Source organism: Anas platyrhynchos, chromosome 11 (assembly GCF_047663525.1).
Source record: "Anas platyrhynchos isolate ZD024472 breed Pekin duck chromosome 11, IASCAAS_PekinDuck_T2T, whole genome shotgun sequence".
In the NCBI taxonomy this organism is placed as follows: domain Eukaryota; kingdom Metazoa; phylum Chordata; class Aves; order Anseriformes; family Anatidae; genus Anas; species Anas platyrhynchos.
This window is the reverse complement of record NC_092597.1, coordinates 12,183,799-12,211,576: the sequence shown is the minus strand read 5'-3', so window position 1 is coordinate 12,211,576 and position 27,778 is coordinate 12,183,799. Positions and strand designations below refer to the sequence as shown.

Genomic DNA, 27,778 nt, shown 5'->3' with positions numbered 1-27,778 from the left:
TCTCCTTTCCTAAACTGTCCATTGCTGCTGATAAGATTCCACCTGCTTTTGTTAAGACTGTAGGCTTCTAGCTCATTTATAATTGGATACATCCTGTACCAAATATCTCCAGAAGAGCTGATATGATATCCCAGATGGTAGCATTCTCTTTCCTCTGTGTGCATAATCTCGCAAAAAAGCCCACCGATAGCTAGTGTTTAAAGGAAAATTGTGTATGCAGATGGTAGGTGAGCTGATCTGCTTTTGTATTAGGGATGGGTGAATCCATTCAGATGAGAAAGAAGCAAGGAAGAATGTATGGGAGCCAGGGTTGGGCGCCTGGGAGTCTGGGGCTTTATTCCCAGCACTTCCACTGATCTGTTACAGAATTGTTCAACAGCTCCACCTCAGCCTTCCTCATCTGAAAAGGGTTTACTACTGACCGTACCAACCTGGCAGGTGTCTAGAGGGGATTAGATAGTATTTGGAAAATCTCTGAGATTCTCAGAAGGAGGGTACATCACAAACGTGAAGTGGTCACGCTGCTGCTATGTTAACTGTTGACAGCCTGCTCTGCTCCTGCTTGAAACAGCTGCCCCTGTATCTGCACCGACTCTAGGCTACTTATCTTTGCAAAGAACTAGGATGAATAACAGTCCCAACCAAAAAGCTATCCAGAGGGGAATCTGCATGAATTTTCCAAGAAGTATATTGCCTGCCTCGTTGCCATGAATACACACAAGCAAACTTACTTATGCAATAAAGGACTGCTTGGCAAAGCCTCATGAACTGAAGGCATTATCAGGATAAAACAAGCATCAAGGTCTTTGACTGTAACTTTTTCAAATATTTTACATCTGCAAAACTGCACTGGGAATCTCAGAAATAGCATCTGCCTCTGTCCCACAATACTCTTCTGTACCTTCCTGCAAAAATTTATTTTTGACCTTTTAGCTGGTTTCAATTCTGCAACCAGAGACCATTCTAAACTTCTTCAGGAAAACAAAAACCAATGAGGACAATATTTCTCAGCAAGAGGCTCAGCAATTGGTCATGAAACTTTCCCCTACCTTCCCTCCTACTGTAAAGCCATACACATAAAGAAAAGAAACAATGGACAGAACAGTAAATTTCTCAAAAGGCCTCGATTGTCATCGCACTGAGAAAGACACTGGCCTACGAGACCTAATCTAGTTTGACTTTAAAGCATCGCCTCATGAGCCAGCTCCCTGGGAGGCGCTATTATTTCCACTCTGAACAGGAGAGCCCAAGCGTTTGAGGAGCGTCTCCCAAAACACATCTGGTCCCATGAACTTGGAAAAAGAGGAGACAGCACCTGGACACAGTCTGTGGTGCAGCATTGCCATCTACTCTGAGCCCCTTAGAATGGTACTGCCCCTCTTCAGCTTCCTTTGCTCTCTTCAGTCAACAGTGTTTATCTTTGTGTTAAACTCACGCACACCCCAAAGTAAATTATAAGGCCAGGGCACTAGGCAGGGTCAAAGGCTAGTGCATGAATTTACGAGACTGCCTCCTCTCTCCCAGGAGCCTTTCCTGAGTCCTAATAAAGATCTCTGAAACAAGATGCTAATGCTGGATTATCCAGGTAATCTCCTTGAGTTACTTCCCTGGTTTGCCTGGTTATAAATAATGAATTAGGCCTTTACTTATTATTTCTTCTGCCCTTTGGGTTCACTGCGAGTCTTGGGAAGGAATACAAATTTAAGAATATTAGATCCACTTATTAATATCAATTTCTGCCAATCCTGCATGAGAGATGTTCCCCGCTCAGTGCATGCTATTGATAAAATGAAGCGGCTGGGATGTTAATGGCATGGATCTAATAGCTACGAACTGGCCCAGCCTTACTCACCATTCCCATAAATTGAATTTTAAAAAGGCAGATGGGTGCTTCGTAAGTGGAAACAGAATCATGTGCCAGCTTTCATTTCTTTTCCACTCCTGAGCATGGTGAAATTCAAGTCTCCCCACCGGCTTTGTTCACATAAGCCTATCCTTACAATTTAGTGCCAAACTGAAGAATCCCCATTATTCCCATACTGGATTTCTCAAGCAGTCTGGCCAGTGCATCTTAACCATTTCACTGCTGCATGCAGGCAGCTGAACACAGCAGCAGCAGCCACATAGGCTCGCAGAGCTCTTCCTGCTGAGATAACCAGTAAGCAAACCCAAACCAAACCTGCACGCAGCCCCCCCTTTCTCCCTCTTGCCCTGTTCCATCTGCTCTCTGGCATTAAAGCAATTAATTCCAGTAATAAATACGCATTTGCTTGCAGTACTGACCTGGCTGGGATTCCCAAGTAGAACCATACTCAAGGGACTGGAACTGAGTTCAGCCACCACCTGAATGCTGGTAGACCCCTTATCCCACACAGCACTCCTTCGCCACCAGGCTCCTCAGCCTGCCCACAGGGCTTCTGCCCTCGTTCCTGCCAGCACTGCTTTGCCAACAGCAGTAATAGCCAAGCGTAACAACGTGTAGATAGGTGCCAGCATCATTACCAAGAATCCAGATGAAATTACTGCTTCTTGGCTTCTGTGCACCTACTATGGTCAGAGATGGGCACGTGAGCAGGCCTGGTAGACTTCATGTGGTTCAATCAACTACCTTAAAAAATCCGTGAACAACTCTGAAGTCTGCTTGCACAAGCAGTTGCCACCAGTGCCGCACCCAAAATAAAAATTTTCTAAGCGTAAGCACAGCTCTTTAAAGCCCTTTACATTCTTAAAACGCATCTGTTCAATATTGACCCGTATTTGAAACAAAATAGAGGATGTGCGAATCACTGGCACTGAGGATTGTTGGCACAGCTAAAGGGACCAGGACTGACCCTGATTGATATCACCCATGTAATGGGCAATCATTACTGGAGGTCTTCCCCTGGTCCACATTTCAAGCCCCTCAGCATATGCATTCACATTTAATTACAGAGCCTCTGGATGTCACGCTTGGTTTAGCTGCAGCGGATATTAGTCGCTTCCACTCTTAAAAGTGCTCATGCTATCTCACGAGGAAAGGGCCAATCTGCCACTGTTCTTGAATTAGGACTTGACACTCCCTTTTTCTCCCTTGAAGCACAGACCATTTGTTCTCCTCCTTCTGTCTCAGGTGGCATAATTGAGTCCCTTGGGGAATGCTGATAATTGAATGGGAAGTGAGACCATCTGAGGCAGCAAAACAAGCAGATAGTGATGACTGAGGGACATCGGCAGCTTTAAGCTCTCCTGCCAAATAAACACCCATTCCTTAGAGACTACAGATTTCAGTGACAGTCTAAGGGTCCCAATGTGAGGGTCACAACAGTGGATAGTGTCTCCTCTGTGACTTTGCATTGACCACAGCAAAATTGTCAGGCTGCCATATCTTAAGGTATAATATTTTAGGACTGCCCGTCACCTTACCTGAATGTTTCCTTGGGATGTTGATGTAGAGGGGGTTTTATCCACTTGGCTTTGATATGAGATGGTTGTATGGGAATCATAAAAGTCCTGCATCGAGATTAGGGGGTAGCAGAGTATGACCAGCACGAAGGGGAGAAAGAACTGTGCTATTCACACCTCATACCTAAAAAGAAAGGAGAACCTTCAGATCAGCTTCATAATTCACTGACAGTCAAAGCAAACGTTTTAAAGCTGGTCTGCCAGAGCTGGGGAGTAAAGGCAACACACACACAATTGGTGCTGCTTCTGCTACATTTTGTATGAAATGGGGTAATCTCAGAGGCCTATGAACAACGTATTAGAACAGCATATCCCAGAGCTTAGAAACACATGAGGAAGCAGCTGGCTGCCCATCCACCTGGGAGAAAAGGAGCAGGCTGAGCCTTGCCATGCTTTTGAGGCAACTCAAAAAATAGGCAGAGTGAGAAAGAGAAGGAATTTCCTTATTGTATGCTAGTGATACTGCACAAAGGGCTCACCTGCAAGTCCACACACCACAGCACTCAATGCCATCCTCTGTGGATTGCTTGCTGGCATCCCACCATGCCACCACCAGATCAGGCACCCAGAAGGCCTCGGCCTTGCAATGCCAGCCCTGCCTCATTCCCTCAAGCTCAGAGAAAATCACCTGAAAGATCCCATCCCCCTTCCTGCTGGGATGACCCTGAGACTATCCCCATCTGGAGACAGCTCTCATAGGCAGAGAAAACCCCCAGCTTCAGCACTTTCGCAAGCACGGAGATATTTAACTGCATCTTGACTGGCCAAACTCCTGCTGCAGTCACTACGCGCAGCTGATGCCAGCCCCACGGCTTCAACGGGCTGCAGCTGCCAGCGTGGTCTGCAGAGCAGGGCACTGAGTGCAGTCCCACCGCCAGCTCGCGCCTCCTCTGCCAGCTGAAGCTGGAAAATTAAAGGGGAGGATTTTTTTCCTTTCTCTGCCCTTCAGTTGCACTGTTCGTGTCCTGCCCCCAAAGACGTACAGTGCAAACTTTCAAGCATAGCTCGAGTTTATTAATGGCAGCATATTGCTGATTAAGTGATCCAGAGACCCTCGCAATGCAAAATCTCCGATCATCTTCACAGTGCTATTTCTTGCCCTCCACTCATAAGCAGAGGTGGGATTTTAAACAAGTCAAAAGCAAGTTTAGATGCAGAGGCTAGTACTGAGCCAGGAGAGATCAGAACAATCAAAGAAAAGCTGAAAGTGGTTCTGTGACATCCCATTGTTTTCTGCCCAACAGACCTGGCTTTTAAACACCTCTGCTGTATTGCTTTATGCAGCAACTGCTCCATGAAATTATTCAACAAGGCAAAAAAAGAAAAAAAAAAAAAGATCCATGAAGTTACTCAGATTACAAGTTTGAGCAATTAAAACCTTGATATTTATGGCCCTGTAAGACAGAGGCACATTAATAAATAATACTTTGCTCTGCTACAGCACTTTTCCTTTAATGATCTCCGAGCAATTTACAAGTTTTTGCTAGCTGAGCTTCACCAAACCCCTGCAAGGTAAGGAGGAGATAAATCGAGCACCTTTCCTCCCAAAGCGAAGGCACCTCTAGCAGGGAAACAATGCAACTGCTTGACAGTGCCGAAAACACCAGCTCAAGCTGAGGTTTCACCACTCTGGGCACTGCCTGACACGCACTAATGATGTTCCTTGAGCCAAGGACACGAGACGTGCACAGCATACGAGAACTCAGGGGCAGGGCAGGTAGGGAGCCACATAAATGCCGTGTGTGTTCTCCTCGTTGCAGTGCTCTAATCACCACCCAGCACGCCCTGGCTGTTGGAGGCTGGCACGTTACTGCGTGAAGGATATTGCCTGAAGAACACCTGAACTGTCAGGGACTGGGCTTCCCTCAGGAAGGAGCTACGGCAGCATCTTTGGCATCCAGGGCTCAGCCACAACAGAGGCGCAGGGTAGCAGATGGCAGCAGGGCTGGTCAGCAGCCAGCTGGCTGGGTTACACAGAGCTGCTCGGGAAGCAAATCAAGGCCTTCAGATCATGGGAACGTCGCCCAGGTGAGCGCTGCAGAGCTGAGCAGATTCACAACTAGCCAGCAAAGCCTGTAGCTGAAGGGGGTGCAGGCTTGGTCCCTCCATCACTCCGCCATCCTTCCTCCCTGCTCCTTTATCCTCGCAGAGCATGCAAGATTATCTTACAGCAGCCATTCCTCCTCCTGGGAGCTGACAACACTGACAGGTCAGGGCACGGAGTCCCTAAAGGCTGCAGAGCCTTCAGGCCACAATCCAGTGCCTGATCCTTGTGGGCCTGACACTACCACTTACCTCCTTTAGCTTTTGGGAGCTGGAGAAACCTTCTCAGACTGCTTTGCTCTTAAAGCTCAAGAGATTCACCTTTGCTTATTCCTTCCCAATCTTTTCAAAGCCAGGCCCTGTGTGTACTGACTAGCAATAGAAAGACTTGGTGGAAACAAGACTGTGCCCCAGGCACTTCAAAGCCTGGTGCTTACCCCACGTGAGGAAGGTTGCAAAATCAGAGAGATCCTTGATGTTCTTGTGCACTGGCTGGCCTCTCCGAGTGCAAACCTGCAGCGCAAGCACAGCAGAGGGGTAATGCACAGCCCCCGGGTGGTCGTGCTGCTCACTCTTTGGCCTACATCCAAAACCAGCTGATTTACCACACTGTCGAGAAGAGGAATTAGATGCCTTGCTTAGAGCTTTATATTTATCACAGAATCACAGAATGACAGAATCTCTAGGTTGGAAGAGACCTCAAGATCATCGAGTCCAACCTCTAACCTAACACTAACAGTCCCCACTAAACCATATCCCTAAGCTCTACATCTAAACGTCTTTTGAAGACTTCCAGGGATGGTGACTCCACCACCTCCCTGGGCAGCCCGTTCCAGTGCCTAACAACCCTTTCAGTAAAGAAATTCTTCCTAACATCTAACCTAAAACTCCCCTGGCGCAACTTTAGCCCATTCCCCCTCATCCTGTCACCAGGCATGTGGGAGAACAGGCCAACCCCCACCTCGCTACAGCCTCCTTTAAGGTATCTGTAGAGAGCAATAAGGGCGCCCCTGAGCCTCCTCTTCTCCAGGCTGAACAAGCCCAGCTCCTTCAGCCGCTCCTCATAGGACTTGCTCTCCAGGCCCCTCACCAGCTTCGTCGCCCTTCTTTGGACCCGCTCAAGCACCTCGATGTCCTTCTTGTAGCGAGGGGCCCAAAACTGAACACAGTACTCGAGGTGCGGCCTCACCAGAGCCGAGTACAGGGGGACGATCACCTCCCTAGCCCTGCTGGTCACACTGTTTCTGATACAAGCCAGGATGCCGTTGGCCTTCTTGGCCACCTGAGCACACTGCTGGCTCATATTCAGCTGACTGTCCACCATCACTCCCAGGTCCTTCTCTGCCTGGCAGCTCTCCAACCATTCCTCTCCCAGCCTGTAGCTCTGCTTGGGGTTATTGCACCCCAGGTGCAGGACCCGGCACTTGGCCTTGTTAAACTTCACGCAGTTGACCTCAGCCCATCGGTGCAGCCTATCCAGATCCTCCTGCAGAGCCTTCCTACCCTCGAGCAGATCGACACACGCACCTAGCTTGATGTCATCTGCGAACTTACTGAGGGTGCACTCAATGCCCTCGTCCAGATCATTGATGAAGATATTAAAGAGGACCGGCCCCAGCACCGAGCCCTGGGGAACGCCACTAGTGACTGGCCTCCAACTGGACTCGACTCCATTTACCACGACTCTTTGGGCCCGGCTGTCCAGCCAGTTTCTAACCCAATGAAGCGTGTAGCAGTCCAAGCCAAGAGCAGCCAGTTTCTTGAGGAGAATGCTGTGGGAGACGGTGTCAAAAGCCTTGCTGAAGTCAAGGTAGACCACATCCACAGCCTTTCCCTCACCCACCAAGCTCGTCACTTTGTCATAGAAGGAGATCAGGTTTGTCAAGCAGGATCTGCCTTCCATAAACCCATGCTGACTGGGCCTGATCGCCTGCTTGCCCTTCAAGTGCCGCATGATGACTCCCAAGAGGATCTGCTCCATGAGCTTCCCTGGTACTGAGGTCAAACTGACCGGCCTATAGTTCCCCGGGTCTGCCCTCCGGCCCTTCTTGTAGATGGGCGTCACATTTGCTAGCCGCCAGTCAGCTGGGACCTCCCCCGATAGCCAGGACTGCTGATAAATGATGGATAGGGGCTTGGCCAGCTCCTCTGCCAGTTCTCTCAGTACCCTTGGGTGGATCCCATCCAGCCCCATCGACTTGTGCACATCCAAGTGCCGTAGCAGGTCACCAACCAGTTCTTCGTGGATGGTGAGGGCCACATCCTGCTCCCCGTCCCCTTCCACCAGCTAAGGGTACTGAGTATCCAGAGAACAACCGGTATTGCCGCTAAAGACTGAGGCAAAGAAGGCATTAAGCACCTCCGCCTTTTCCTCATCTCTTGTAACTAAGTTTCCCCCCGCATCCAGTAAAGGATGGAGATTCTCCCTAGTCCTCCTTTTTGTGTTGATGTGTTTATAAAAGCGTTTTTTGTTATCTTTAACGGCAGTAGCCAGATTGAGCTCCAGATGAGCTTTGGCCTTCCTAATTTTGTCCCTACACAGCCTCACTACATCCTTATAGTCCTCCCTAGTGGCCTGCCCACTTTTCCAAAGATTAGAAACCCTCTTTTTTCTCCTAAGCTCAAGCCACAGTTCTCTGTTGAGCCAGGCTGGTCTTCTTCCCCGCTGGCTCATCTTTGGGCTCATGGGAACAGACTGCTCCTGTGCCATTAGGATTTGCCTCTTGAAGAGCGCCCAGCCTTTCTGGACCCCTCTGCCCTTCAGAACCGCCTCCCAAGGGATTCCACCAACTAGTGTCCTGAGCAGCCCAAAGTCAGCCCTCCGAAAGTCCAATACAGTGGTTTTACTGGTTCCCTTCCTGGCCTCGCCAAGAATAGTGAACTCCACCATTTCGTGGTCACTCTGCCCAAGACAGCTCCCGACAATCACATCCTCCACCAGTCCTTCTCTGTTTGTGAAGAGAAGGTCTAGCGGGGCATCACCCCTGGTTGGTTCACTAATCAGCTGCGTCAGGAAGCTATCTTCCACGCTCTCCAGAAACCTCCTAGACTGCTTTCTCTGGGCTGTGTTGTGCTTCCAGGATATGTCAGGGAAGTTGAAGTCCCCCACGAGTACAAGCGCTGAAGATTTCGCGACTTCTGTCAGCTGCCTGTAGAACTCCTCATCCGTCTCCTCATCCTGGTTCGGCGGTCTATAGCAGACCCCGACCAGGACACTAGCCTTGTTGTCCCTGCCTATCCTAACCCAAAGGGACTCAATCTTGTCATTCCTAGCCTCGAGTTCTACAACATCGAAAGACTCTCTAATATAGAGAGCCACACCACCACCCCTTCTGTGCTGCCTGTCCCTTCTGAAGAGCCTATAGCCAGGCATCGCAGCACTCCAGTCATGAGACTGGTGCCACCACGTTTCCGTGATGGCAACCAAGTCGTAGCCTGCCCGCTGCACGATGGCTTCCAGCTCCTCCTGTTTGTTACCCATGCTGCGTGCATTGGTGTAGATGCACTTCAGCTGGGCCTTTACCTTATCCTCCAGCCTTGCCATTGCTCCCCCTGGCACAGCCCCAACAATCCTTGCTTCAGCCCCATCCCCCTTCTTACCTAGTTTAAAGCCCTATCAATGAGCCCCGCCAGCTCCTGGCCAAGGATCCTTTTTCCCCTAAAGGATAGGGACCCGTCTACGGCCATCAGACCAGGTGCTGAGTAAACTGCCCCATGGTCGAAAAACCCAAGATTTCTGCGTTGGCACAAGCCCCGGAGCCACGTGTTTAACAGGTGGGCTTTCCTTGTCCTCTCCGTACCCCTCCCTGTCAACGTAGGGATGGACGAAAACACTACCTGCACTCCCGCTCCGTCTACTAACCGTCCCAGCCCCCTAAAGTCTCTTTTGATTGCCTTCAGGCTTCTGTCTTCAATGTCGTCACTGCCCGCCTGGACTATCAGAAGAGGATAATAATCAGAGGGGCGTACCAGGTTGGGAAGCTAAATGCTGGGTTCCACACTTGGAATCATAGAATATCCTGAGTTGGAAGGGGGCAGACCTGAAGGGATGAAAGACACGGTCTCCCGATGGCTCTTGAGCAGAAGGCCTTTATTGCCATTTTTCTCTGCTACATATACTTTCCCCGTAACCATATGCGCTGTCCACGCACCTGAATCAGTCATACAATTCATTAGAGACCCTCAGCCACGCGCCTCAAGCCAGCCAGCAATTGACCACTGCGCAAAGCTCATCTTTAATGCTGTAGCCAAGTTAATTTATCTCCACCTTGTTCAAGTTTTTGTTACTAATGCCTAGTAAAAAAAGGGGCTTTAGGGCTTTGGGGCGACTACTTAAAGGATCAGGGGCACAGGTTGTGTTTGCCTCTGTCCTTCCGATAGGGGGGATCGATGCTGACAAGCAGACTCCACATTAACACGTAGCTTCGGGACTGGTGCAACTGGTAGAACTTTGGGCTTGCTGATCATGGGAGGGTCTATGTGATACTGGCCTGCTACCACCAGATGAGATGCGCCTCCCTGTAGTGGGTTTACCTGGCAAGGTTTTGGTAGCACGGGGCCACAGGAGTGGCTTTTGTGAGAAGGATCTGGAAGCTGCCCATGTTTGCTAAGGGCCCCTCTGCTGACCAGAGCTGAGCCAATAAGTCACAGAATCACAGAATCACAGAATTTCTAGGTTGGAAGAGACCTCCAGATCATCAAGTCCAACCTCTGACCTAACGCTAACAGTCCCCACTAAACCATATCCCTAAGCTCTACATCTAAACGTCTTTTAAAGACTTCCAGGGATGGTGACTCCACCACTTCCCTGGGCAGCCTGTTCCAATGTCTAACAACCTTTTCAGTAAAGAAGTTCTTCCTAAGATCCAACCTAAAACTCCCCTGGCGCAACTTAAGCCCATTCCCCCTTGTCCTGTCACCAGGCACGTGGGAGAACAGGCCAACCCCCACCTCACTATAGCCTCCTTTAAGGTATCTGTAGAGAGCAATAAGGGCGCCCCTGAGCCTCCTCTTCTCCAGGCTGAACAAGCCCAGCTCCCTCAGCCACTCCTCATAAAACTTGTTCTCCAGGCCCCTCACCAGCTTTGTTGCCCTTCTCTGGACTCTCTCTAGCACCTCCATATCCTTCTTGTAGCGACGGGTCCAAATTGAACAGAGTACTCGAGGTGCGGCCTCACCAGAGCCAAGTACAGGGGGACGATCACCTCCCTAGCCCTGCTGGTCACACGATTTGCGCCTCTGTGAAAGCATATTTAAGACATGGAAAAAAAACTCTGCGCCACACAGCAGCTGGGAGAGTGAGAGGAGTGAGGAACGGCCTTGCAGGCGCCAAGGTCAGTGAAGAAGGAGGGGGAGAGGTGCTCCAGGTGCCGGAGCAGAAGTCCCCTGCGGCCTGTGGTGAGGACCCTGGTGAAGCAGGTTGTCTCCCTGCAGCCTCATGGAGCACCACGGTGGAGCAGGGTTCCACGCTGCAGCGCGTGGAGGAGACCACGGTGGAGCAGGTGGCCCTGCACCGATGGAGGCTGCGGCCTGTGGAAGACCCCTGCCGGAGCAGATTCCGGGCCACACCTGTAGCCCGTGGAGAGGAGACCACGCAGGAGCAGGTGACCTGGCAGGAGCTGCTGCCCGTGGGGGACCCAGGTTGGAGCAGTTTGCTCCTGAGGGATGGACCCCGTGGTACGGACCCATATCTGGAGCAGTTCTGGAAGAGCTGCTGCCTGTGGGAAGCCCACGCCGGATCAGTTCAGGAAGGACTGCATCCCGTGGGTGGGACCCCACAGCACAGGGGATGAGAGTGACCGAGAAGGAGCGGCAGAGAAGAAGCACTGTAGACTGACCATAACCCCCGTTCCTTCGTTCCCCTGCACTGCTCGGGGGGAGGAGGTGGAAGAGGGTAGACGGGGGAGAAGGTGCTTTTGGCTTCTCTCCTTTGTTTCTCACTTCTCTAGCTTGTTAGTAATAAGCAATAAATCTTACCATCTCCCTATGCTGAGTCTGTTTTGTCCGTCACGATAATTACTGTGCGATCTCCTCGTCCTTATCTCAACCCCTGAGCCCTTTTCATCGTATTTTCTCCCCGTTCGTCTTTGAGGAGGGGGAGTGAGAGAGCAGTCGTGGTGAAGCTTGGCTGCCCACCCAAGTAAAACCACCACACTCTCTCGGAGAGGGGTAAGGATTTTTGCTCAGGACTTGGCAGGGCTGATAGGGCTTTAAACTAGAGTCGAAGGAGGAAGGGGATAAAACCAGGCATGCCGCTGATGAGCTGAGGGATGGTGCGCTAGAATCAGAGGGACGGTGTGCTAGTGAGGTCCTGCGGTCAGCTCCACAAGGCGCTGCGTGTAGGGAGGCGCGTTTGAAGTGCTTCTACACAAACACAGGCACTATGAGGAATCAAATGGATGAGCTAGAAGTCTTGGCCCTGTCCCACAGCTACGACATCATCAGCATAAGCAAAACCTGGTGGGATGAGTCCTGTGGCTGGTGTGTGGGGGAATTTTCTCCCAACAGAGGCAAACAGCACCTCTGTAGCCCTGCCATGTCACACGACCTCGCTTCCAGTGGCCACATGCTTTCTTTTTCCACTTAAGCTCTAGAAGAAGATCCCTGCTCAGCCAAGCTGGCCTCCTGCCCCGCCTCCTTGACTTCCAACATTTTGGAATCGCCTGCTCCTGTGCTCTTAGGAGGTCATGCTTAAAAAGATGGACCCCGATACCTTCCAAAACAGCTTCTCGGGATCTTCCTAACTAGTTCCCTGAGCAGCCTGAACTCTGCCCTCCCCGTGTCCAAAGTTCACAGAATTGGAGGGGTTGGAAGGGACCTCAAGAGATCATCGGGTCCAACCCCCCTGCCAAAAGCAGGCGTACTGGCAGTTTTCCTCCAATCGCCAAAGATTTTTAAATGTGAAGTGTCAATAGAGAGCTATTTGTGTTTGTATGTTCTTTCTTTGAAGTCTCTGATGTCTGGGGGTTTCAGAACAACTGCTAACAACTAGTAACTGTTACGACTTCTGAATGGGACACTATGCAAGCCCCTGATATCTGGCCAGGCGGCCAGGAGATTAAGGAGAAGAAAGAAGCTGAAGGATGGCTAGAAGACAAAACTTGCAGGGAACGCTGTGTAAGCTTTTGACGTGCTGCCAAGGAGTACAAAGGGGAAGGACAAGAAAAAAAAACTGAGAGGAAGACTACGAGCCTTCAGCATGAAAGACCCCCAGAGACCCCCAGGGGGACCACCAGAGACTGATGCGCATGCTCCAGTAGGAGGGTTTGGATCCCGGAAGCTAATTATAATAACACATTTTTTTTAGAAGTAGTAATGAATATGTATCAGCCTAGGAGCATAAAAATCAGCTGCTTGATGTAACTGGTGTGCGTCCTGGTGGAGCAGAGACTCCCGGCGCACCCAGCGCTGTTTGCTTACCTCTATTCCTTTAATAAATTGTAAACTTTGATTATAATCCTATTTTGAAGACTGAGCCATTTATAACACAAGCAACAGGTCTAGGATGGCACCTTTCCTTGTTGTCTCCCTCAGTAGCTGTACCAAGGAGTTGTCATCAAGGTGTGTGAGGAATCTCCTGGACCCGCTTGTATCAGCTGTGTGGTCTTCCCAGTTAATGTCTGGCAAGTTGAAGTCCCCCATCAGGACAAGGGCAGTTGAGCTAAGAGAGGTCTCTCTTAGTTCCTTAGTGAAAAATTCATTGGTATCGCAAACTCCCACTACAACATCCAAGTGATTGGTTTCTCCCTTAATCCTTACCCAGAAGCTCTCAGCCGCGTCCTTGTGCCAGCCCCTTGCCTCGCCTGCCCTGCCTATCCTTCCTGAAGAGCCCATACCCGTCCATCACAGCACACCAAGTCTCGCTTGTTCTGGGATGGAGCTGAAGCTTCCAGCTCCTCCTGCTTGTCCCTCATGCTGGGTGCATTGGTGCAGAAACATTCCAAATGTGCTCCAGTGTACCCAGTGTGGCATGGAGCAGGCCGAAGGATCTCGCTAGCGCACAGTCCCTCCCATTTTGGTGTGCCACTTAGAAGATTCTGTCAGGACAGAACAATAATGGGTGATTCTCAGAGGGCCTTACGGGGCGAGTGAGCTTTCTAGAAACATCTTTTACCCTGATCTCTTGGGAGGCAGCAGACTTCTCCATGGGTTGGTTCAGGTCGGCATATGCGGCCCTCTGTTCTGCTCAGAAGGGAGTCACTTATGACAGTAACCCTTCTGTTTTTCTTGATGGAGGTGGTCGTGATACTGGGGAAGGCTGACTTGCCCTAGAAAACCCCTCCAACCTGGATGGACCTTCATGCACATCATCGTTTGTGTGTCCATTACTTCCAGAGTCTGTTGTTTCAGGGCACCTGAAAGGAAGGTGAGGTAGGCAAGGAGGGGTTCGCCTGCTGCCCCGAGCAGATCTAAACTTCCATCCCTTCGTCACTGAGATGCACTCCTTCTGCCTGATGGCCAGAGGGTAGGGGATCCTCCATTTCCTCTGCCGTGTCTGCCTGACGCATCTGTCCCAGGGCTGGCAGAGTACAGTTCAACCTTCTCCGACTCCCTGGTGCTCCTCAGCCTGCCCACCTCCTCCCGAAGCTCTGCCAGGAGGCTGAGCAGTTCTTCTACCTGGGCGCACCTACCACAGGTGGACTCACAGGATGGGATGTCAGGAAGAATTTCTTCATGGAAAGGGTGGAACCGACTGCCCAGGGCACTGCTGGAGTCCGCAGGCCTGGAGCTATTAAAGAAATGCGTGGACTTGGCGCTAAGGGCCGTGGTTTTGTGGTGGGCCTGGTGGTGTTAGCTGACGCTTGGACTTGAGCTGAAGGCCCTTTTCCAAGCGCAAGGGTTCTGTGGCTCTTTCATTGGTTGAGTAGGCGCCATGCAGGCACCAGGCCCAGGGGAAAGACGTCCTTGGTGGCCTCCAAGTTAGCTCAGCGTCATGGCACCGAGTCACTGTGAAGGAGCTGCTGGAATAACGAGACAACAACCTAGTTCTATTAAAATATATATTGCTCTTTTGAGGACTGCTGCGGGGCTAGCGGCAACACAGCAGTGGAAATCTCCGTCCTGACATTGTGTTATGCCTTGACGCCAGGATCAGGGTGGTTTGAACTGCCAGGGAACAGACCGTGGGTTCCGGGTCTTCCTTTGAAGGCTGGAGGACTGCAAAAGAAAGAGCAGAGATGAAAACCCACTCCTTGCAGAGATCCCCAGGCATCCCCTGCAGACCATGCCAGCCCCACTCGACTCTTCCCCAGGCCAGGAGGAGCAGGAGGGACAAAGGAATCTGTTGAAAGCTGCTGCTCAGCAATGTCCCAAATGCAGCCACCAGTCCTTCCCCACCTGCGTACCACAGGTCAGGTGGGGCACCTTCACAAGCTGGTTCCCTCACCACCTGCCTCCATCCCTTGGGAGGATTCACACACTCCAGGAATCTCCTGGACTCTTTCCTCTCGCTATTGTGCTTCCCCATGAGAGCAAGGGCTAGCAATCGTGACCCTGCTCCTAGCTGCTTGTAGGCTGTCTCATCTCCCTCTTCGTCCTGGTTGCGTGCTCTACAACAGGCTCCCACCTTCTGTCAGCCTTACTGCCCTTTCCCCTGACTCTTCCTCAGGGACACTCAACCCTTTCAGCGGCACTGCCCAGCTCCAGGCTGGGAGGCCATTCCCTGACACCACGGGCTACCCCGTCTCCTCTCCCTCGTTCCTATGGCTGCATTGCTCCTCTGCCCTGAAGCATTTCCCTGGAGCAGGGCAAGGCACGGGGGCCTCTGCCGCTGTCCCCCCAGCCCTAGCACACCCCCCACTGCCCTCACTCACCGCTGAGGATTTCATTCAGCTTCTCCTCGCTCTGGTCCTCGCAGTAGCGCGCAGCAAGACCTAGACACAGAGATCCCATCAGAGCCCCGCTCCCCAGCACGCTCCCAGCAGCGCAGCCCCTGGCCTGGCCAGCCAAGCTGTGCCCCCTCCTGCACCCTGGAGCAAGGGCCCAGTCGGGGGGCTCTGGGGGCAACAGGGCAGTGCCTGGGGCTGCCAAAGGCTGCCCTAAGAGGGACCCAGGGGCTGGGCTCACCAATGAATCTGACGGCCTCAAGTCGCAAGTTGGTCTGAGTGGCCTTCAGGTAGGGCTGGCTCTGCTGCAGGTATTCTTCTACTCTGCCTCTGTCCTGCTGCAGCTGGAGAGAGAGAGAACGCAGGGTCACGGGGCTTGCACACCCTCTCCAGGGTCTCCTCCAGCATCCTGGGGGCAGGGAGGGCAGAGGGGCCTGCAGAAGAGCCCCCTGGGGCTCTGTGCTGGCAGGAAGGGAGCGAGGATGCGGCTGCAGGCAGCGGGCTCTGGCCGGGCGCGTTTGCCCAGCTGGGGCAAACCAAGTTGGGGCCTTACCAAGCACTCCCCGATCCTCCACGTCTGTTCTGTCTGGGCCAAGCGCTTCAGCTCCTTGCGTTGCAGAAACTTTGCAGCCACGGCGAGAGCTTCCCCAGAGGCCTGCGGAGCAGCAGAGGTTGGGAGGTAGCAGCACAGCCTTGGGAAGGAGACCCTCTGTCCCCTCCTCTTGGCAGGGCTGCGAGCCTTTCCCAGCGCGTTATGGGAGGCTGTGGTGGGGGGCAGCGTGCACTGGGTTCAGTGGCCAAGGCAAGGCCACGGGACAGCCACCATCGGAGGCAGCTCATGCTGCCGGCCAGAGATCCCCCAGAGCAACCCTGTGGCATCAGCACACCCTTGCCCACATAACTGCTCAGCTCTGAGATCTGTACCTTTGCTACGCTCTCACTCTGGTCTCCCATATGAAGGTAGAGTGGGAGAAGGCTCCTGTGCACTGGCCTCTTCATTTTATTCTTCCTTTGCCGCAGCACAGCCTCCATCACGGCTTGGAAGAGGCAGATGGAGTGCTCCCGCACCTGGCTGGACGCCTGGCAGGGAGGAGGACAGGAGGAATTTCAGCATTAGCGTGGCTGATGTGAAGGGAGCTCACAGCACTGTGAGATGCTTCAGCGCTGGATCCTTCCCAGAGGAGCTGCTCAGGGGCAGCTGCAAGGCCTGGTGCCCGTGAAGGGCAACGCAATCGGTTGCCATCGCAGGCTGCCCGCCAGCCACCCCACTTTCGCCACCAGCCGCACCAGCCATGCCCAAGCAGAGCTCCCCAGCGCCTGGGCTGACGAGGAGACTGGGAAGGCCCTGCCTGAGTGCTGCCCACAGGGCCGGGCTGAAGGGCAGCCCTCGTTACAGGGGGCCCAGATGAGGGCTCGGGCTCCCGCAGCACACTTACGTGGTCAAAGAGTGGCAGGAGCTTCTCAGCCAGCTGCAGAGCCAGGCCACTGGCCTTCCTCCTCTTCACATGAGCCATCACGTTTCTCAGCACAGGCAGGGCCTTCAGCACCACGTCTGTGTTGGTGTCCTGCAGGGCCTCCAGGATGTCTGGCAGCAAGACCTGAATTTTCCTTGCCTGTAGGAAAGACACCATTTCCCTTCCGTGAGGCAGTGAGAGACCACCCTGGGCAAAGGGCTCTGGTTCCTAAGCACCAGCCTCCTGCCTTGCTTCCTGGCAGCGGGGAGGGACGGGAGGGCAGAAGAGCGCAGCCCCAGGCTGCCAACATGGCTTTGCTTGACGATGGCCCACTCACCTTCTCAGGGCTCTCTGACACGGTGCAGAGCCCTTTCAGAACCACCAAGCGCATCTCTGGACTTGGGTGCCTCAGGTAGCTCTGGAGGTGCACTGGGTTACCAAAGTCCTCCTCAGAAATGTGATTCTGGGCCAGCATCTGCAAGAAAGAGCAGTGAGAGACTGGCAGGGCCTGCAGGGCTCCCTGCAGCCTCTTCTTCTCCCACCTTTGGGCAGGGATGGGGTAGCGCCAGCTGGCACCAAAGAGGCACCAGGCGCGGGGAGCTACGGGGGCTTGCCGGCCCCAGGGACCATGTGTCCGTACGTCCTGCGGGAGCTGGCAGTTTGGGGGTAGATGGGCACAGGGCTGTGCCTGTGTGCCTGAAGGGGCACACGTAGCCCTGCTGGGAGCAAGGTTTCATCTGGGAACTCACAGCCAAGCGACGGATGCAGGTGTCTTCCGTGACTGCGGTGCACCAGTCGCACAGCGGCAAGTCTCGCATCATGATGTTTAAAACCTTCTCCAAGGTCCTCGGCATGGCCAGGATCACCTCCCACATGGCCAGGTCAGTGCTGCAAGCCCAGAATACTCTGTCAGTGAGGCTGCCTCAGCCGCAGGGCCACAAACTGGGCCAGCCCCAGAGGACCCAGGCTGTCCTGCAGCCCCTGTGACTTGGGGAGCACTGAGGGCCCAGCCTGGGCAGGCAGGAGGGGGCTGAGCTGGTGTTCCCTGGGGGCAGGGGGACTCTGGGCTGCCTTGGACAGCTGGGCTGCTGCAGCCCTGGCTGGCCCAGTAGGGCTGGAACACATTGGTGGGAAGGAGGGCTGTGCTCCTTGGGGATGTCCTGCTCTTTGCCATTGGTGTGGCAAGCAGAGAGTCTCCAGGTGCATCTCCCGACGCGGAACAAGCCCTCAAGGATGTTAAGGCCAGGACCTGTCATGTGGCGGAGAGAACCGCAGCAGGTTCTTGACTTCTCTCCTGGACATCATGGTGGTCAGCTGGAGAAGCAGGGAGTCCAGGCACTGCCGCGCCGATGCCGTGTGGATTCTGCCCAGGTTTCTCCTGATGCACTCCATGATCGTTGGCACCTTGGGGGACAAAGTGGGAATGGTGTTGCCAGCAGACAGCAGCCATTGCCACAGCTGCCACTCAAACTTTGGCCCCTTCCATTGCTCTCTGCTGGCTTCAGGTGGCTTCTGGAGCCCAAGAGACCCCGATGTGCGAGGGAGGCAGGGAGGGAGGCAGGGAAGGAGAGAGGAACAATGCCTGGAAGAGCTCAAGGGCAGGGCCATGGCCACAGGCCACTTACATCTGTCAGCCAGTAGTCAGGGACCTCCAAGGCTGCGTCCAGCACGCTGCAGGCCCCCTGCTTGTTATGGATGCTGGAGTCTTGTAAAGCTTCAAGGGCCGTGAGGATGATGTCCAGCCTCTCAGCGGAGAAGAGGTATATTCCAAACCCCTGTGGGAAGAAGGAGGAGCGAAGACATGCCTCACTGAGTGTCCCAAGGGTGCTGCTTAGCTGAGCAGCAAGGGCAGCTCTGGAGAGAGGGCCCTCGGGGGAAGGGGTGAGGATGGGGCATATGAGGCCAGAGTGCTGGCCCTGCAGGTAACCAGGGCTTGCTGGTGGCCAGGAGGGCTGGAGCTGCTGCCGGGACACAGGGGAGCAGCCTTCGCATAGCCCCAGCCTGGGGACAAGAGGAACCCTCTCACCAGGGCGAGTGAGGCCGTGCCAGCCCCACCGGTTCTGGACCCCTTTGCTCACACGAGATGCCTGCTGATGCTGCGGACAAGATCCCCAGCAAGGCCAGAGCTCATTACCTTGGCAATTTCACACGGAGTTGATGTTATAGAAAATGGAAATCTTGTATCATTCCATATCAGGCGGCCCAGCACATATATTTCCATTCTGTGTTTCAGTGAGCATGCTAAACAGTGGGAAACAGCGAAGAGTCAGTAGAGAAGAGCATCTTTGCCAACAAGCTTGCCAAATGGTGAAAAGCACTTTCACTAGGAATGGCTGAGGAGGGAGGCTCAGACCCACGGCGAGGAGAGTGATGGGCAGGGATGTAAAGCACAAGGTGAGGAGTGCTGGGAGCAAGAGGGACCTCAGGGATGATGCAGAAGGAGGAGAAGCAATGGCGTTGGGTGCCGTGGGGGTAGCAGTGTGTCACAGACCCCCTTCTGCTCGGGGTCAGGATGTGCAGGAAGCCCCCTGACACCTGCCTTTAAGACGGCAGGGAGCAAGCAGTCAGGGAGCATTCTGGAGGGCGTCACCATCCCTGGTGATGCACGGCTGGCTCTGCTGTTCACTCCTCGGGGAAGATGCGGTTTGGGAAGTGCTCATCGATTGATGGCTTAGACTGGGGGAGACCACAAAGCAGCGTGGTAGGTGATCTGGGGAGGGTTGGGAAGGACAGCAGCAGAGAACTGCTCCTGGACATCAGGTGTGCGTCTAGCTTCTGCAGAAAACGATAGCCAGAATGCTGCGGGAAGCTGCTGTGAGGAGCAGGGGAGGCCAGGGAACCTGGCAGAATTTCGTGGGCAGCCTCCACCAAGCACAAAAACAATCCTTCACAATACTCAGGGAGAACAGGCAGACAAACCAGCAGATGTCTGTGTGCAGATGGACATTGCCCACCACACCTTCTTACCTCTTCCTTCTCTGACGATTGTGTACATGAGATGAAGACTTTCCAAAGCTGAGTGTCTCATGGAATCATCGCCACTGCTGAAAAGCAAGAGGTGGCCCAGCAGCTTGCCCAGGATGGGGATGCACAGGTTGAAATCCGTGGGCTCATCGTTGCCATAGTTTTCAAAGTTCCCTAAGATCTGTTTGAGGAAGGGAGGAGAGACAAAGGGCTTAGTGGAGGCAGAGCCAGCCCCTGAGAGAGCACGGCCTGGGGAGGGAAGAGCAGGGGCAAAGGAGGGACGAAGACCCTCGCTTCGCGGTGCTGAGGCCCTCACGTGCGTTGAGGCTTGCCTCGCAGGCACCCTTGCATGGCAGGATGCTCTGGGATGCAGGAAAGGGTGGAAAATCCCTTGTGCCTTACCTTGATCACCAAATACCAGCGGATGAAAGTAATCAGCCTCCCAATCACCTTCACAGCTCTCTCACGCACAGCTGGGTTTTTGGAGCCAGCAAAGTCCAGCATCACCTGCGAGGAGAGAAGTTGCTGGGTTGACAGTGGTCTGCAAATGTGACCTGAGAGGATTCTTTGGAAATTCTTTGCAAATGCCAAACCTTCAACATATTCTGCATCTCTGTGTTGAAACTGGCGATGGGATAGTTGAATACGAAGTCCTCCAGCATGGTGTCCATGGCTTTCATAGTCTGCAGGGAGGACAGAAGAGCATCAAATTATTTCTGTGGCCCTCCTCACCCCCAGGAGCTGGCTCTGAGCCCCTCGGGAGTTCAGGGGTGGCTTTGGGGCTAAAAAGCCGCTGCGTGCAGACCTCCTGCGGCATGGGATCATGCCCGGGAAGGGGAAAGGGTGAGGCTGGGAAAGCAAATCTGGGCCCCGGCCCTGCACTGGTCTCTGGTTGTATCAGCACGGGGAAGCAAGGCAGCAGCTCAGCAGGACTGGGGGTGCCGGTACCTCACCCAGCACATACCTTGGTGTAGAGCACTCTTTCTGTCTCTGGCATGTCCGACTCGGGAGGCAGAAAGAAGACGCTCTTGCAGCACACGTTCAGGAGACTCTCCTTTTTGCCATGCAGTGCTGTCGGCACGGTGTTGCTGAAGGAAAGAGAGAGACAAGCCTGTTGGACGCAGTGCCTCGAGGCTTATGAAGGAGGACACGGACCTCCCTTGGCCAGGCATCCCTGGGAGGGACGGGCAGCCTCCCTGCCAGCTTCAGGGCCACCGGGACATTGCCACCAGGGGCTGGGCACGCACCTGAGGACGGTGACAGTCTCCATGGCCTTCTGCCGGAATTCTGTGCGCAAGCTGTCCATGGGCTCCTTTTCCAGCAGCACCTGCAGAGCATAAGCAGGATGAGACCTTGGAGCCGCCGGCACCCAGCAGCAGCAGAGCCAGCGCTGCCCCAGCCCTCGCCTCCCAGGGGGCTGGTGCCGGGGGGCCTTGCCCCTTCCCCAACCCGCTGCGCATCCTCTCACCATGATGTTCTCCACCAGCTTATGTTTGCTGCAGAAGCCATGCAAATTCATCGGCACACCCTTCTCTGTGACACATCTGCACAGATCACAGATTTTGCTGAGGAACAGCATCTTCTGCTCCTCGTCGTCCTGGCAGCCACAAAGACACCAACAGAGCATTAGGGGGACACCCACGGCCAGCAGGACCAAAGCCTTGAGGGGTCTGGGGCTGTGTGGGACCCCTGAAGGGCAGCGCCGGGAGCACAGCTGTGATGCAAGCGGCTGCCATTACCTTTTCTTTGCCTCTGACATACGCCCTGATGAATTTCACGGCTTTGTCTCTTCTGCGCAGGTTCCGTGCCTTATCTGGAAAGGAGGAAAGCAAAGAGTGCTGCAGAGAGGGGCTGAATGCAGGGGTGAGGAGAGGAAGGGCCCCAGCCCCAGAAGGACGTGGGGAGGCCGTGGGGATGCCCAGAGGCTGCAGCAGCTCCGCTGGGAAGAGAGGCTGAGGGAGCTGGGCTTGTGGAGCCTGGAGAAGGCTGCGGGGGGACCTCGCTGCGGCCTCCCTGTGCCCAAAGGGGCCTCCAGGAAAGCTGGGGGGGGATCTTCATCATGGACTGCAGCGACAGGACAAGGGGTGACAGCTTTAACCTCAAAGAGGGCAGGTTTCTTTTGGACAGGCAGGGATTTCTCTCCTTCACGCCCAGGGCAGTGAGGCCGTGGAGCAGGCTGCGGTGTCCCCTCCCTGGCACTGCCCACGGCCAGGCTGGGTGGGCTTTGGGCAGCCTGGGCTGGGGGGAAGCATCGTGATCACTGAGGTCCCCCCCAGCCCAAAGCGTCCTGGGATTCTGTGGTGCTGCGGAGGAAGCTTGGCCCCGTCAGCCCAAGCGCCGCTTTACCCAGGGAAGGAGTCCTGGAGTCAGGCAGGGGTCTCTGTGTCCCCAGCCCTCCCCACCGCATCCCTAAGACTCACTGCGATCCGGCAGCTGTGACTTGTCCTTGCTCTCCTCTGCCTGGCTGCTGCCCGCTGCCTGAGCAATGGCCTCTGCCGGGCTGCTGTCCTCTGCCGGCAAAAAGGCCTCGACTGGGGTTCTTTCCACTGCCAGCAAGCTGTCCTGTGCTGGCCGGTTGCTGCCCCTAGAAGACCAGATCTCCTGCCAGGCCAGCCTGGGCTGCCTGGGGGGCATGCCTCCCTCCTCATCCTCTTCAGAAGCAGCCTCTGGAGTGGGAAAGTTCCTAAATAGAAAACGGCGGCTCCTCTTCGCGGGCGGTTGCGGCATTGTGGGACGTGGGCTATGCTCGGGGACTCCTCGAAGGCCCTGTGCTCCTGCCCTGTCCGTCACTGCCGTGCACCGACACTGAGGGTCCGAGCCACGGCTGCGCTCTTATAAGGCGGAGCCCTGGGGTGTCACCAAGTGACGTCACAATGGGTGCCACTGTGACACGCGCCTGGGCTGGGTGGGCACCCATTGTGACGTCACTTGGTGACACCCCAGGGCTCCGCCTTATAAGAGCGCAGCCGTGGCTCGGACCCTCAGGCCCTGCTTCCCAGGACGTGGTTGAACACCGCTCGTTGATGGGAAGTAGAGAATCATTTTTTTTTTCCCTCGTTCTGTGCTCCCGCGCGGACTGATTGTTTCTTTTGTTTCTTTTTTTTTTTTTCCTCCCCATTCCCTTTCCATTTAATTAAACCTTTCTCATCTCAAACCTTGAGTTCTCTGTGTTGTATTTTCTCCCCCTTCCTCTTTGAGGAGAGGGGGAGTGAGAGAGCGGTTGTGGTGGAGCTCGGCTGCCCACCTGAGTAAAACCACCACACTTTGTCCCAGCAGCTGCGGTGCCTTGCGAGGGGCTGGGGCTGTGGTGGCCGTGCCCAGAGCCCTGCAGCAGCCTGTGGAGGGCATTGCCCTGGGGCCAGCCCAGCCTGGGCTGCTGGGCTGGGCTGGGCTGGAGAGAGGGCAGGGTGGTGGGGAGAGGTGGGCAGGGGCCGGGCTGGGCTGGGCAGTGCCCGGCAGAGCACTTTGTTGACTTTGATGACTTTCACCTGTTTCTTTGAGGACTGTAGGCACCCGTCTCTGTTCACCACCTTGCTCTCATCCCAGCATTTCCATCATTTCACCAGTGTCTCATCAACCCTCACCAGCTGTTCCTTCTCACACAAAGCCATGGTCTGATCACAGACACTCTTTGGGTGACCTCTGGCAACGCAGCACAACACTCTGAGGGACAGTTCTTCCTCCTCGTGGCCAGCACCAACATTCCAAAGTGCACTTTGTGGCAGTTTTTTCTCTCCTACTCTTTTCTACTACAAAAGAAAGCTCCATCAGGGTGGAACCCCCTCCTAAAGTAGGCATCCCAATCCATCAGGCTCCTTGCGGCCTGTCAGCCAACCAGACAGAAGTCACCGCACCAGCATCTTCCAAGCCATGGGCCTGCTGCTGTCCAGTCATGGACTCAAGCAGAAGGGACAGGACAACCCATATGTGGGCCTTCTTTCTGCATGGGTCCTCCTGGGTGTGTAGGCAGAGGGGATCCCACAGTCAGCATGCCAGCCAGGTGCCTTTTGCTGGCCTACCAGGGCCACTGGCAGATGTCAGCCGAAAAGTACCGATCCCAGCTCTAAGTCAAGGGTGACCTGCCACCTACAGACAGAAGTGACCTCTCAGTCCCTTTCTGTGACATGTTCCTGCTGCTGCCCTATCTTCTGCAGGGACAGAAGTGACCTTACAGTCACTGCCACAGTCACATTGCTCCTGCTGGTGCAGGAGTTCCTGAGGCAGAGCTGAGCTCATCAGAGCATTCTCCCCTGTCTCCTCCTTGTGGCCCACAATCTGATGAGATCCATGGCCCCTCACATTCAGCTTTGAGTGCCATGACTGCAGAGCAACCTCATGGTTCCTGCCCTGTCCCAAGGGATGACGGGCCTAAAGTTAAGGCTTAGTAGAGGGGCTGAAGGTGAGGAGGTTAATGCACAGGAACAGGGGTTTTGGGTGTTAGGTGTTCATGTATATGATTAGGCACTAGGGCCCACCTTACTGGGTTAAAGATTAAGCAAAGTTTGAATGGGAATGTTTTGGTATTCTTATGTGGGTATCAGGTCTGTGTTTAGGGTATGGACAAGCTTTGTGGTTTAGGGTTTTGTTTAGGTCTCTCAAGCAGTTTCCTAGGGTTAAAAAGAGCATTTTAATGCTAGTGTTAAGGTCAGGGATCAGAGTGATTAAGAGAGTAAAAACAAGGGGAAGGGGCTATGTGATGAATTTTGGCTTCTAGGGATGCGTTGAGGTCAGGCATTAGAGTAGTGGATTCCTGACAGTGTGTACAGTAGCATTTAGGTTTAAGGATTAATGTTGCTGGTTAAAATAGGGCAAGGTCTTTACATGACTCTTTTAAGTCAGTGCTACAGCAGAATCAACATTGCCTGAACCTTCTAGCCTCCCAGAAATCATTGATTTCTGCTGGCCTCTTCTCTCTCCCAAATCTCACATTTCTCCTGGCCAGGCTTCTTCTGACCTCCCCATATCAGTCATCTTCTTAGGGGTAGTTTTCTGATGGCTTTCATGATCTCAGAGTATCTGTCTTACCTCTGTTGGCTACTCCTTTCTTAAGACAGATGCAGCACCGAAGCCAGGATGGAGAAGAACATAAAGGCTGCAGGAACACCCTGCACAATGTGCCCTGCAGCTCCGTACCACCCTAAAAATTTGTTTCCTGCCTCCAACTTTTGGATATAGAATGGCTCCTATGCAGCCAGGGTAACTTTTTCCAGGCCCTCATGCATGGTTCAGTTTACCCCAGGCATCTTGGAGGCAGTGGCCCCCTCTGTGTTGAAAACTGAAAGCAGTCCTGAAGGATGACTTCAGGCAAAAGCTGACACCTCTGACATGACAACCCCTATCCAAGACCTCTTCCTTTATGGGGCCTACCACGTACTCGGAAAGAGCGGATCTCACAAACTACAGGCACAGCAAGTGCCTTCTGCTTGCCTTTCAGGTACTTCTGCAGATACGAGCCTAATGGCATAGATCCCAGCCAGGAGTCAAGGGATGAGCTGCCAGCTATTTCTCCAAGAAGCCACCTCAAAGGCCATTTAACAGCCATTCACTTCCTGCTGGACTTAGAATTTCTGAGGCACCACCGCCTCATAATATCATACCTACAAAACACCCCCTTTTTGGCCTAGGACCTGCCCAGGTAGAAGTGATCTGATTGTGATCCTTCAAGCCCATGGCACTGCTGCTGGGCTCCCAGACCCTCTGATGCATGTGAACTAGTTCCGTGCCAGTTCTGCGAGGTGCTAGGGCAGGTGGGACCTTGCAGGCAATGTTCCAGCCCCATGACTGTTGTTGGTCTCTCAGCTCCTTGCACACAGCAAAGATCACTCTGACATCCAGATGTTGTGTGCCTGAAGCTGGCCTAGAAGACACTCTGGGAAGCACCCTCCCAGCCCCTGCCCCAGCCCGAGCTGGCGGTGCTGCTCTGCAGAGCAAGGGGGCTGTGGTGCCCAGGGCATGGGGACACTCTGCAGGGCCATGCTGGGCAGGCTGGGAGGCAGACCCAGCTCATGGGGTCACTGTCATTGCCCAAGGCTGCAAGGAATCAGTCACCAGCCTCCTTTGCTGGGGCTACTGCGTGTCCTGGGGCTGCAGAGCTCTCCTCTGCCTGTTGGCAGCAGATTGAGCACTTGAGCTCTGCTAAATTCACCTTGGACAGGCTCATGCTCTGCGGGCTCCACCTGTTTTATGGGCTCATGCTGCTCCGGCCAACACCCTGGACTCTGCTGGCAGATGCTAATTCCCTCTGCAAGAAACATTAACCTGCCAGCAGTCCCAGCACAGCCCCACAACAGCACTGGCACCAAGCTCCAGGAGCAGCCGGGCCTGGCCCCACCAGCAGGAGAGGGCGGCAGAGGCAAGAGAGCAGCTTGGCATGCCCCAAGCGCTGGTGCTCCCTGGCTGTGCTGCTGGAATGGGACTCTTTTCCTCTGCAAATGGGCACTGCCCCAGCAGAGCCAGACCAGGTCTCAGAGGAAGGACATCAGACAAAGAAGGCAGTGTAGGCTGTTTTATTTCGTTAAAAGTTCACAGAGACCATAATTCCACATGGACAGAGACTCAGTACATACACTAAACACACATACAGAATTGGGAGTGGGACAAAAATGACATTTTATTGGGCAACCTAACCTGAAAAAAACAAAACAAACAAAACAAAACACAAAACTAAGTAATACCAGTACTAAAAATACACACTCACACACAAAAAAAAAAAAAAAAAAAAAACAACAAAAAAGGGAATATAGGTTGTTCTGTGTAAGTGATATTCTGAGTAATCTGCAGAAACAGACTGTGAAATTATTGCTTCCGAAGCAAATCAAGTCATCAGTTTCCACAAGGCATTCTTGAGGTCCTTGTTCCTCATGCTGTAGATGAAGGGGTTCACTGCTGGAGCCACCACCGAGAATAGAACAGCCACCAACAGGTCCAGGGATGGAGAGGAGATGGAGGGGGGCTTCAGGTAGGCAAACATGCCAGTGCTGACAGAGAGACCACAACCAGATGAGGGAGGCACGTGGAAAAGGCTTTGTGCTGGTCCTTCTCAGAGGGAATCCTCAGCACAGCCCTGAAAATCTGTATATAGGACAACATAATGAAAACAAAACAAGCAAAGATTAAAGAAAGAGTAAATAAGAGTACAGCAACTTCCCTGAGGTAGGCATCTGAGCAGGAGAGCTTGAGGATCTGGGGGATCTCACAGAAGAACTGGGCCACTGCATTTCCAAGGCAGAGGGACAGGGAAAATGTATTGGCAGTGTGCAGGACAGCATTGAGAAAGCCACTGCCCCAGGCAGCTGCTGCCATCTGGACACAAGCTCTGCTGCCCAGGAGGCTCCCGTAGTGCAGGGGCTTGCAGATGGCAACGTAGCGGTCGTAGGCCATGACGGTGAGAAGGGAATACTCTGCTCCAACCAAGAAGACAAAAAAGAAGACCTGTGCAGCACACCCGTGATAAGAGATGGCCCTGGTGTCCCAGAGGGCATTGGCCATGCCTTTGGGCAGAGTGGTGGAGATGCAGCCCAGGTCGAGAAGGGCGAGGTTGAGGAGGAAGAAGTACATGGGGGTGTGGAGGCGGTGGTCGCAGGCTACGGCGGTGAGGATCAGGCCGTTGCCCAGGAGGGCAGCCAGGGAGATGCCCAGGAAGATCCCAAAGTGCAGGAGCCGCAGCTCCCGTGTGTCTGCGAATGCCAGCAGGAGGAACTCGCTCACAGAGCTGCTGTTGGGCATTTGCTGACTTTGGACACAGGTATCTTTGAAGAGGAGAAAAAAAAAATAGAACAGACTTCAATGAGGAAAACCTATTTCATCTCCTGGAAAGCCCGCAGATAAGCCTCTCTCTTTGCATGAGAACCTTTCTGCAGCTCTCTTGCTTCAGCTCTGAGTGGTGCTGGCTGCGTGTGACACTGGGAGCAGGGGCTGCTGTGGGCTCCAGAGGAGTCCTTCCTGCTGTGCAGCAGGAGGGAAGCAGGACCATGGGGGAAACTCAAGTGCAGTCCACTTGTCAGATCAATGAGCCATGCAGTCTTTTTGCAAACAACTCATCCGACCACACTG

The 27,778-nt window shown here is 53.8% G+C and overlaps 1 protein-coding gene and 1 long non-coding RNA gene across 4 annotated transcripts in view; both read right to left on the bottom strand.

The window, feature by feature from the left end:
- LOC119718092 (uncharacterized) overlaps positions 1–4,154 on the bottom strand; it is a 30,429-nt gene extending 26,275 nt beyond the window's left edge. For 2 of the 3 annotated variants that reach the window (XR_005268726.2, XR_005268725.2), the window contains exons 1-2: positions 3,921–4,147; positions 3,403–3,565 (exon numbers count right to left, since the gene is read on the bottom strand). This is a non-coding gene — a long non-coding RNA (uncharacterized lncRNA). Of the gene's footprint in view, positions 1–3,402; positions 3,566–3,920 lie in introns of all 3 variants that reach the window. The other variant, XR_011812024.1, reaches the window with a different exon arrangement.
- Positions 4,155–12,613: 8,459 nt separating this feature from the next.
- LOC140003390 (maestro heat-like repeat-containing protein family member 7) lies at positions 12,614–23,800 on the bottom strand. The gene is made up of 19 exons (XM_072043320.1): positions 22,147–23,800; positions 21,466–21,539; positions 21,195–21,323; positions 20,974–21,053; positions 20,691–20,814; positions 20,320–20,409; positions 20,129–20,233; positions 19,730–19,907; positions 18,897–19,003; positions 18,388–18,537; positions 18,012–18,166; positions 17,512–17,650; positions 17,100–17,237; positions 16,745–16,921; positions 16,233–16,388; positions 15,862–15,963; positions 15,550–15,652; positions 15,297–15,356; positions 12,614–14,640 (listed from the first exon to the last, which is right to left on the bottom strand). Exons 1-19 carry the CDS (start codon positions 22,451–22,453, stop codon positions 14,513–14,515), a joined length of 2,502 nt encoding a protein of 833 aa, XP_071899421.1. The 5' UTR covers positions 22,454–23,800; the 3' UTR covers positions 12,614–14,512.
- Between the last annotated feature and the right edge of the window lie 3,978 nt (positions 23,801–27,778).

Bases quoted from the DNA above. Each gene is read 5' to 3' on its own strand.
- LOC140003390 (XM_072043320.1), bottom strand. From the start codon at position 22,453: ATGCCGCAACCGCCCGCGAAGAGGAGCCGCCGTTTTCTATTTAGGAAC. The intron at 15,653-15,861 runs GTAAGGCCCCAA...CTCTCTCTCCAG, and splicing joins GGAGGATCGGGGAGTGCTTG to CTGCAGCAGGACAGAGGCAG. The intron at 15,357-15,549 runs GTGAGCCCAGCC...CTCTGTGTCTAG, and splicing joins TGAGGCCGTCAGATTCATTG to GTCTTGCTGCGCGCTACTGC.